Genomic DNA, 12,085 nt, shown 5'->3' on the forward strand with positions numbered 1-12,085 from the left:
ACAATCAAATATGCTTTCTCTTCTGACAAAATTTCTGTCCAGTCAAGCAGTTGAAAGTTTTCTCTGCATAGATAAAACTTCACCAGTCAAATGGATCATGAAACTTCTGCAGGTGCAGAGATCCTTTTTTTCCACTATCCAGGTTGGCTGCCTTCCATTGGAATTTAAAACTATCCTACTAAAATACATAAACATGGTTTAAGGAATACATGAGGTAGTTAATTTTAACTGGTAATTTTTTATAGATATATTCAAAGAAAAAGAGTTTTAACCAACCTTTTTAGTTGCCCTTAATGATACAATGTCTATTTGCATTTTAGTGAGAAACAATTAAAGTATGATACTTACTTAGCTCCATATTCAACATACGAGTTGGGTCTTCTATATAAACAACAGAATGAAAGAGAAAAGGCTGTAAGATTTATAGAAACTGCAAAGTAAGTAATTTTTTTGTACAACTATAATCAATTATAATACATACAGTATATATATATATGGTATTCAACTTTGTTCGGGTATTTTCCCACGTCATTATAGTTGTGCTTTTAAAGTTGTAGCAACGTTTCGGCAGAATCTCATCTGCCATCATCAGGATTCTGTATTGTGTTTGTCTGTGAGTCAGACTTTCACAGCCGTTTCAGTTTTAAATTTGGGGCTAGCCTACTGCTGTGCCAGAATGGTTTTTTCTTAATCCTGATTGGTTGGGAGTCTTGGTCTGTGTTTATTGTGATTATGATTATGCTACTTCCAGCAGATAAAGGTAATGCCACAGTAGTAATGGATAGAAAAGACTACGAAACAAAATCCAAGACTCCACATACAAACCCATAAACACAGACCCAACCACATATCTGGAAAAAATAACCAAGAAGAAAATTATAACCAGCCTCATGAGCAAAGAGATCCAACAGACAATCATCCCAAGAGAAAAATCTTCCAGATGCCCCAAACTATACGGCCTCCCAAAAATACACAAAGAAGGCATACCTCTCAGACCCATAGTCAGCTCCAGAGGAGCACCACTACAAAACCTAGCTAAACACTTAGCAAAGCAGCTACAGCCCCATGCTGAAGCAGCAGCTTCACATGTACAAAACTCATACCACTTCTTGGAAATGATCAAAGATCTACACGTGGAACAAGAAGATCTGCTTGTAAGTTTCGACGTGGTTTCACTATTCACTCAAGTCCCGATAAAAGAAACTCTTGAAATCATCAAAACTAAATACCAGCCAGCTAAACACCTCATGGAACTAGCAGAACACTGCTTAACCAACACATATTTCATATACAAAGGACAAAGATACAAGCAAATTGAAGGAGCCCCTATGGAATCACCACTGTCACCCGTCATTGCAAACCTGTTCATGGAAGAATTCGAATCCAGAGCCCTAGCTAATGCCGTCCACAAACCCAAACTATGGTTAAGATACATCGATGATACATTTGTGATTTGGCCCCATGGAAAAGAAAACCTAAACAATTTCCTAACACACCTAAACAGCACACACCCCAAAATCAAGTTCACCATGGAAACGGAAACAAACAAACAACTACCATTCCTAGATGTACTAATCTACAAAAAAACAGATGGCACACTAGGACACACCATATACCAGAAGAAAACACACACCAACCGCTACCTCAACGCCCAATCCCACCACCACCCAGCACAGATAAACTCCATGGCCAAAACACTAATCGCCAGAACCAAACGCCTGGCAGACAAGACACACATAAAGACTGAACTATGCACCCTGACTAAAGTACTGACAGCTAACGGCTTCCACAAAAGCAAAATCACCGGCTTGATCCACAAAAACACACTGAGACATAATGGAGACCTAGAAGATGAACAGAGCTATGGAACAGCTGTCCTGCCCCACATAAGAGATACTACAGACAAAATCAGCAAGATACTACACAGGCATCACATCAAGACTGCCTTCAAAACAGACAGAAAAATAGCAGCCATCCTAAGAAACCCCGAAGATAAAATTGACCTGGAAAACCAAGGCATATATGAAGTCCCCTATGCGTCATGCCCTGCCTCATACATTGGACAGACCAATAGAAGATTAAGTACCTGTCTGGATGAACACAAAAATGCAGTAAAAAAGCTGGAACGCACTTCCTCACTAGTCCAACACATGAAAGCCACAGGTCATAGCATCGACTTCAATGGCACCAAAACCCCAGCCACAGAATTATCAGAGAAGCCATAGAGATTGAAAAAAGACCTGAAAGCATGAATAGAAGAGATGATTCCATCAGACTGTCAATTATCTGGAAGCCTGCACTCACAAACAAAAAAATCTCCACACCACAAGCCAGGCAAACACCTGGGCACAGATCCCCCCTGATACCTCCAGCTCAAACACACCCCAACCAGGCACCCAGATGAAACCTAGCTTCCTAATAAATGATAGCCGTCCATTTACTCAGAGCCAAGCTGCACTAAAAGCCTCCAATACAGGAACACAATGTTGCCAGGCAATCAAGACAAAAAAAGCCACAAAACAGACAGAAGATATTAGAAACACCAATCAAGCAGAACACAGCAAAGTCCAAGACCAATAAACACAGACCAAGACTCCCAACTAATCAGGATTAAGAAAAAACCATTCTGGCACAACAGTAGGCTAGCCCCAAATTTAAAACTGAAACGTCTGACTCACAGACGAACACAATACAGAAGCCTGACGATGGCAGATGAGATTCTGCCGAAACGTTGCTACAACTTTAAAAGCACAACTATAATGACGTGGGAAAATACCCGAACAAAGCTGAATACCATACATGTAAGTACCCGAAAACTTGATAACTTTGATAACTTGCTGATTGAAAAAAAAAAAAACAGGAAAAGTGTATAAAAGCTTCTTAAATAACACAAGAGATCAAACTGAATTTCCATATGATTCAGCTACTTCCACGTTAGAGAGAAAGCTTAATTTGATGCACAAATGCCAAAAGTATAAAAACTGCTGCAGGAGCTCGATGGGGAAAACAGTGAACACACTCTGAATTGAAAATAGGAGAATTGACATTAAATTTGAAAGGTTTCTTCTAGTAGATCTTGTAAACTAAAATATGATTATCTGATTACTAGGAAAATTGAAACTTCAGCATTTGTGAGTAAAAATTAAGGTGGGATTTCTGTATTTGAGCAGGAACTAATAGAGAATTTGGATAATGAGAATGCCTGGATTAGAACAGGGCATAGTCTAGAACAGTGCTTCACAACCTTGTCAACTTTTAAGATGGGTGGAATTCAAGTCCCAGAATTATCTGGCCAGCAGCATGTTTAAAATTTAAAAAATACAGGTAGTCCTTGACTTATAACAGTTTAGTGACTGTTCAAAGTTATAACAACAATGAAAAAATGACTTATGACCACTTTTCACATTTAGGACCAGTGCAGCATCCCTATCGTCATGTGATTTATATTCGGATGCTTGACAACTGGTTTATATTTATGACAGTTGTAATGTCCCAGGGTCTTGTGATCATCATTTGTGACTTTCTGACAAGCAAAGTCAATGGGAAAGCCAGGTTCACTTAATAACTGTGTTACTAATTGAACAACTGCAGTGATTAATTTAACAAATGTGGCAAGAAAAATAATAAAATGGGGCAAAACTCACTTAACAAATTTCTCACTTAAATTTTGAACTCAATTATGTTCATAAGACGAGGACTACCTGTAAAATATTTTCACTGGAAAATTTTCATCCAGATTTCTCTCTGTGATTTTATTGGAGTAGTTGGGCTATGGCAAATGACCAAGTAAACTGAATGTTGTTTTGTAGAAATAATTACAAGGAATATTCCATGGAATCCAGATTACATTTCAGAATCCATGCAGCACTTAGCAGTATGAAAGTGACTCCTGCTCCAACACCATGATGCCTTCTGAAGTTGATGTCTAACATGTCTGTACAAGTTAATGTTTGAAAGCCTACAAAAATCATGTAAATGATGTAACAAAAAATGTAGTTTATATTTTCTATCATTTGTGATAATTGAATGTCTGCCTAATCATTGTGAATGTTTTTTTTTCTATTTCTTCACTTCCATATTTCTGCTTAACCTTTTAGAGGAAACCTATTTTATTTATAGAAAGATCAATGCTTGAAACAGTAGGGAATATTAAAAATTGCTGGTACAATAAAGAGTAATTCAAACAATTTATTTTTTTATGGAAATAATAATATTGTTTATGCATGAAACTCTACGGTACATTTGATAATAGTTTCAGCATTGCATAAAGGCTTGTATTTCTGCAGTACGTTTATTATGTAATAGGATTTAAAAAATTGGCTGCTGGTAGCCCTAGATGCTGTATCTGGATTTGAAGCTTAGTTTTACATACCAAAGACCAAATTACCATACTGTAGTCAAAATAATGCTTCAAGTCATTTCATGAATGTTAGCTTGCATTCAGTGCAATATCCTGACCCAATCTCTAAAGACAGTTAGGAAAGGGTTAGACTCTTGGATAACCTAAGAGTATTTTTAAAGTATAGGAAGAAAATATTTCTCAGTGAAAAGGTTTAGTAAAGCAAAAACCAAATAATAGAAATGTTTCAGTTTTTTGTTCCATTATATCTGTTTAATTCAGCAACCTTACAGGGAATTCATTATAAAAATATGCCGCTAATGTTCTGAAGATTCTTATGCCCCCCCCCCCATTAATAACACTGGAGGTCAGCAGGTTTGATTCTATTTTCTTCCATATATGGTAGCAAAATTCTCAAATTCCAATTTCATATTATTTATGGAATTGGTATCCATAATGTTTAGCATATTATCTTGATCAGATTTTAAAAAACATTTTGCAGTAACTAGTAATTAAATATTTTATTGTTCATCTTAATCTCTTATTAATATATATGTGTTATGTTGAGATATTTTGTATCACAAAGCCTGCAAGCAAATGACCATGTTTGAGGCTTATAAATGTTATCTGTCCCAGTTTAGTGTTTTCCCATAAGAATAAAAATGTGACTAATCAAGAATGTCTATTTAATGACCATAACTGTCTATGAAAGATATTTATTGATTTCATACATTCTATAGCTGTTTGAAATTAGTTTTTGTCCTTGTCTTTCTCTTTCTGTATTTAAATTATTTTATCAGCTGCTAAATGAATTGGAAAGCTGGGCTTTTAGAGTTGTTTTTTTAATTGTCAAAATGATGGACGCATGCACAAAGTCCATGTTCATAAGCAGGCAGCATAGGAACACAAGGATATTTTTTTCCTAGATTTTTTAGCATGAGTTCTTATATGAATCAGTTTTCCCCCAATTAGCTCATTGCAATTGACTTCTTACTATACTTTATTCTGCAACATCTTACTCAGTTTTTAACACCTTCCAGTTTGAAGAAAAGCACACTTTGTATATAATTTTCCTACATCCTCTAGCTAAGAAAAGAACTAACATTAAAACCAAAATATCAGAGCACATGTGGCTTTTATATTTTTAAACTGTGTGACACAATGCATGGTTAATACATTATTTCAGCTGATTACAGATTTTAAGTATTTAAGAAGAGATTTAATTATTTCTTGCCTAAGGACCTCTCATACATCTACATCAAAAGTATTCTCTGTTTATAATAACAAATTGCCACTCTTGTGTATGTTTCTTTGTCCAGAGTTTCCCATCCAGAACTCCGCGAGTGTCACTAGGTTACTCATTACATTCTGTTAGACAAGAACATTGTAAAAATGTAGTCATTTCTAGATTTAAAGAATTAAATGTTAAACATAAGGGGGATACAGTTAGGCTTAAATCTGTTTTATTTCAACTTATAGTTTTGCATTAAAATATTACAACTTTTCTATGGTTATGATCTCTATGTTAACACTAATTCTTTTAGTGTTATACTGCTTAAATATCCATATTCTGCATTGCATCTGTAGAGCTAATTGTTTCCACATTTTGATAGAACCATTAGGGACACATTACATGCTTTTATAAAAGAAGTTACAAAAAGATTTTGTTCATGTAAGTTATAGTGGCAGTAGTTCCCATTTGACTTGCACTTTTATTGAGGCCAGGAAATAATATAATATAAATAGATTTAGAAATTTTGCTAATTGCAGCAAAACAGTCCAGCTTCCATCAAAATAACAATTTATGCTGTGGAACTGATTTTAATATTCGACTACTGTGGATGTAATTGACTGCTATTTTTCTTGTCTTGTTTGCACTGTATTTTGTAAAACTGTCTCAAATTAGTTTTAAAAATTGAATAAACTAAAATGTAAACTATGTACGATTACTTGGAAACAAAGCTATTTTGGCTAAGCAGAGGTTAGTTTTAGTAAGTATATACAGGATTTAATGTTGATTGCAGTATAGCACAAGAATTGCAGTAGTGTTATTGAGTAGAATTTGAAGAGAAACTATAATCTTTCATGTGAGTTGTCAAAGTTTTGTTATCCTGCCTTTCTGTGATAGGCAACAAAATAAACATGTATTTAAATAATTCTGCAGAGATAAGCGTTTCCATGACTAAATAGGTTGCACATTCAATTGCAAGAAAATTGCCAAAGTATTTTTAGGAATGTGATGGTATACTGAAACTAAAAATAAATAAAAATTCTCAACAAGAGGTTTTACAAATTGCTTTGCTTCTCTCTCATGAATATCTGCACATACAGCCAGTAGAACATTTGATAACAAACAAGAAATGTTCAAACTGGTTTTTTTTTCCTCACAGTGTTTATAGCATTTTAACAATATTCAGTAAGCAGTAACATTGCTAAAACTTATGATGCATGTTAAGGCTGTCCTCCTTAATAACAAGATAAAACCTGAACCAAACAGCTAGTAGTTCTAGGCAGCCAAACTACTACAGACAGACCTCGACTTACAACCTCAATTCAGCCCAAAATTTATGTTGCTAAGTGACACAATTGTTAAGTGAATTTTGTCACATTTTACAACTTCTCTTGCCACAATTAAGCAAATCATTGCAGTTATTAAATTAGTAAGACGATTAAGTGAACTTGGCTGCCCATTGACTTTACTTGTCAAAAGGTTGCAAAAGGTGACCACATGACCAAAAGGATATTGCAACTGTCATAAATATGAGTCAGTTGCCAAGCATCTGAATGTTGATCATATGGCAGTGATGTTATAGCAGTTCTAAGTCACTTTTTTCCATGATGTTATAACTTTGAACAGTCAGTAAACCATCTTGTCTTCATAAAATGCTGCCCAATGGAAACAGTTGCCTAAGGATCATGTATGATACAAGCCATACAGCACTTCAGATTCCAAAGAAATGTTGTTTCAAAGCATTTTGGTATAAATCTTCTGTAGGTCAATAAAATATTTTTGAATAATCTTGTACATGATATACCATACATGTCAGAAGCTTTCTCAATTGACATTTAGCGTATAATAATTGAGAGTTTTAAAATGCAACTTGCATTTCTAGTCTTTTCATTGTGGAAAAATTCTAAGGTCCCAGGTTTTCCCTGAACCTTAAATCTTAAGCTTCTTAAATGCAAGGCATACATGGAACCCAGGGTCAGCTATGCTGACTCTAATATCTCTATGTTACTCTCTGATGGTAAAAGATCTGATTTCATCTCCGATATCCATTATATTTTATTCCAGCCATTAATACACCATATATGAAGAATATACTTAAAATAACATTTGTGTTATAAACTAATCCATAAATTAATTTCTGCAGACTGGACTTATAGAGTTGTGATTGGTTCTTCTGCGGACATTTTACCTAATTTTTGATACCCAGACATGTTTAGAGAACACATTTTGTCATTTTACACTAGCAAACTTGAAGAGCCGTGGCCAAATTTATGATTATAGTATTGTATTGCTATTCCAAATATTTTACTATGTCTGACTGAATATTTTACCTACTTCTGGAATTTGGAGTCATTTGTGCGCTCCTATTCGGAGGTGCCTTTATTCTTAAACAGCCACTAATTAGGGTTTTATTAGTTGTTTATACAGCCTTTCTATCAAAGACTTTGGTTCTTCTTGGTAAGTCCGATGCTGTGTTAAGCTTGCCTCAAGTCCAGGCTAGTGATCACAGTGGAAACTATAGAACTGAGGCAGATTCCATTCCATTTTCCAGAAGATTCCATTATCATCTTCATTTTATTGATAATGGACAGGACGTCCAAGGCCAGATGATGAAATAATCTAAGGAATGTTACTAAATTAAAAACATTCCTTCTCAGTTTCTTTATGATTAACTTTGAGCAATGCTGTCCTTAATTTTCCTCAGCAGGTGGCAGTCTTAACAAAGCCAAACGGGTTTTCTTAGTTTTCTGCTAACATTGTCATGTTCCTAATGTATAATTTCATATGTTCTGTTTAACAGCTATGCCTCTTTTCTAATTTGTATATTAGAACATCAGGTAATTTGACCTTATATGTTTATTTATCTATATCAGTGTTTTTCTAAGTTGGCAACTTTAAGATGTGTGGACATCAGTTCAAATTCTGATGGGGGAATTTTGTGGAAGCCCCATGCATCTAAAGTTGACAGATCGAGGACTACCTATACCAAATTTCATTCTGGAATTTCAGACGTGACTATTCAATATATTGAATGGTTCCAGTTCAGGAGCAACATAGCTGTTCTGAATATGGAGTTATTGCAATAGGAATGATCAACAGACCCAAGAGCATTTTCTTCCCATTCTCCTTTCTCTTGCCCACCAAGCAGCACGAGGACTTTCTGTGATTTAAATGATCCATCTAATCTAAAATTGATAGTCTGTGATTGTCCAATGAAGATAGAAAACCTTGTTTTCAGTCATGCGAAGGTTCTTATGGAATCCAGTCTGTTTTATGTTGGCTGATGCTGACACCAAAAATATTATATGGGAAAATACTTATTTTTAATTGCATGAAAGTTACAAAGCCCATGAACTATTGCAATAGGCTCAATCTTCAGATACCGGAGAGCTGGGTTAAGGCCTATAATTGTCTGAAAATTCCTCTTTCTGTCTCTCTCATTAGAGTATGTTGATATTGTGCTGGAGTGAAACCTTAATCTTTGTTATTTTGGCCATCCTAATGTTCTGTGACCTGTATGCTGTCCAAGTATTTCATCCAACCCTATATTTAAACCTAATGTGTCTAGGACAATGTCTAGACTAGCGAATGTTTTTTCTAACCTTTCTTTAAAGGAAAGATTAATTTCAGTCACCACTAAACATAGAAGATTAGAGTGATTGTGACAACAAAGGGCATTCATCATCCAAAATTCCTCTTTGGAATTTCAGCACGATAAGCCGACACTTATGTAAATTGCTTTTTTATATTGTATTACCACTAGTATATATTGTTATTGTAATACAGGTGTCTTGTATCTTATCAGTAGAGGGGAAAAAAGCACAACAGTTAACAAAACTTGAGGACTTAGAAATTCAATTCTATTCATAATTATTTTGCTCAGTAGTATCACCATTTTTTTTGTTAGCCTTCCAACACAAATGATACAGTATAAGGGAAAGTGAAGTGCGATGCTGGCATAGGAAAAAAAGTGTGAATGGGGGCCTCTTTGGATAACGTAAGTCTGACTCTGGTTCTGCCTCCAGATGATTCTATTTCAGAACCTTTCACTGGTAACATGGTTTGTTCAGATTTCACCCCCCCAACCAACCAACCAACCCCCAGCAGGTCAACTTGACCAGTTGGTCTTTGTCAGGAGAACTGGTGATGGGAATAGCAGCCTCCCTATTCCTGCTGGCATAGCTCTTCTCTAGAACTGGCTTTAGGGATGACTTGGGTTTGCTTTTCCTGCCCCATTTGCTTACCGTATTTGCCGGCGTATAAGATGACTTTTTGCCCTGAAAACATGCCTCCAATTGGGGGTCATCTTATATGCCGGGTCGCCTTATACGCCGGCAAATAGTAATTGGGAAGCGCTGAGGCACTTTTCCGTGGAAGCGAATCCCGTGAAGCCGAAAGGAGCAGCCAGCCTTCCCAGCTCCCAAGGAAACGAGGCTCGCACGCCGAGCTCCGCTGAGGTATCCGGCTGGGGCTGTCAGGAGTTGTTACCGCTGGCGGCTCCGCGCGGCTCCAGTCCAGCGTTGCCTCGGGAAGGAAAGGCAAAACCAGGAGCCGCTGCTGCCATTGCAAGGTGCCGCGCGGCTCTTCCTTTTTGCCTTTCCTTCCCGAGGCAACGCGGGACTGGAGCAGCAGAGCCGCGCCAGCGGTAACAACTCCTGACAGCCCCAGTCGGATACCTCAGCGGAGCTCGGGCGGTGCGAGCCTCATTTCCTTGGGAGCTGGGAGAAGGCTGGCTGCTCCTTTCGGCTTCACGGGATTCGCTTTCCACGGTGCACAAAAGTGCCTCAAAAAAAAAAAAAAAGTGCAAAAGTGGAAGGCGGCGGAAGAGGGGGCGAGTATATAACAAACTATATTTTGAGTGGAAATGTTGGGGGTCGTCTTATACGCCGGGTCGTCTTATACGCCGGCATATACGGTAGTTCATTAAACACTTATTCAAACGTCTATTCAATCTGATTAGGACTTTCCTTGTGAAGACTCTATAGGTCAGTATTGGCGAACCTTTTTGAGCTCCCGTGCCGATAATTGCGTGCATGTGCTTGTCGCTCGTTCTCGCATGCCATCACCCAGAAGGCAATATGCGCGGGCCCCCCATGCCTCCTGCACATGCGACCCCCATGCGCACCGCATACTTCTGCGCATGCAAGATTCTCTGCACATGCGCGCCATATACCCAACAATCAGCTGGCGGGCAGGCAGGCGGCGCACACACATGCACAGTAGACTTTCTGGGCGAGGGCTCGTGTGCCAGCAGTAATGGCTTTGCATGCCACTTCTGGCATGCATGCCATAGGTTTACCACCATGGCTACAGATTGTCCTTAACTTATGACCATAGTTGGGATTTACATTTCTGATGGTTGTTAAGTGAGTTGTGTTCAGTTTTACGACCTTTTATGCTGTGGTGGTTAAGCAAATCATGGTTAAGTGAATCATGTGGTCATTAAGCAAATCTGGCTTCCCCCATTGACTTCTATTTTTTGGAGCCCTCCTGGGAAGATCGTAAATGACAATCCTGTGACCCTGGGATATAGCAACTCACAAATGCAGGCCAGTTGGCGAGTATCCAAGGTTTGATCGTGTGACCATAGGGATACTGCAACAGTTATAAATGCAAAGACTTGTGATAAGTCACTTTTTTTCAGCATTGTCATAACTTCGAACATTTGTTGAACATTCATTTCACAACTGGCTTGGTTAGATGACAAATCTGGTCTACCATACATGACAGCAATTCAGTCCTAGAAACCCCATATATCCCTTATATATTAGAATGAGAATCCCTCTCATTAATCTTTGATAATTAAAGGATGGCCAATCTCCACTGTGATTTAAGCAGTTTGACTTGCCTATTTAAAGTTTTTAAAGTGCCAATACCTAAAGCAGTGTTTTGGAGGTAGGGGGATTTAGCAATGCATAATATTTCATTGAGTTTTTAATGCATTGTGTTTTAATCCATTGATTACCTTGAAATGCACAATTTCTATACCATTTGCCATTATTGTAAATCTTGAAAAGGATTCCAATCAGTTAAAACACCCACAAGAATAACTGCAGAGCCCATGCTGCTTAAAAAGAAACCAGCACCTGATGTCTGGTTAGGAACAACGGTTCTAATAAATAAGGAATAATCCGTCTATCAGTATTGAAACTGAAGACGTGGACAGCTATATTCACATGTTTTGAACATTAGAGTAGGCAAAGCTTCTGTGGGGGGTCTTATTTGGAATGTTGGTCACACTCACAAAATGGCAGCCAGGAAAGTCTTGCCTATCTACTGATGACGTCTCCAGGCAACCTTATGACTTATGACTGGTTGCTTAGCAACTGTTTGAAGTGACAACACTCTCCCTGCAAAGCTACTAAGCCACTTTTTAAGTTAATGTTCCAGTATCCTTGTGGTCACACGCAGAAAACTCCGGAAGATTTGCCCTTATAACCGACTGCAGGAATGCTACCTCCCTCCGTGCTGCCCTCCTGGGTCTCCATTGGCCTTGGGATTGTTTCACATCCCAC

General features: G+C 37.6%; 1 protein-coding gene across 2 annotated transcripts in view; it reads left to right on the top strand.

The window, feature by feature from the left end:
* TTC39B (tetratricopeptide repeat domain 39B) overlaps window positions 1-6,635 on the top strand; it is a 78,151-nt gene extending 71,516 nt beyond the window's left edge. For both annotated transcript variants that reach the window (XM_087957664.1, XM_087957665.1), the window contains 2 exons: window positions 321-437; window positions 3,810-6,635. In XM_087957664.1, the coding sequence (XP_087813790.1) occupies window positions 321-437; window positions 3,810-3,906 (214 nt within the window). In that variant the 3' untranslated portion in view covers window positions 3,907-6,635. The remainder of the gene's footprint in view (window positions 1-320; window positions 438-3,809) is intronic.
* The last annotated feature ends 5,450 nt before the right edge of the window (window positions 6,636-12,085 follow it).

The sequence above is a fragment of the Notechis scutatus genome, chromosome 2 (genome assembly GCF_049901735.1).
Source record: "Notechis scutatus isolate UNSWTSFEM ecotype Mainland chromosome 2, rNotScu1.2, whole genome shotgun sequence".
Taxonomy (NCBI): domain Eukaryota; kingdom Metazoa; phylum Chordata; class Lepidosauria; order Squamata; family Elapidae; genus Notechis; species Notechis scutatus.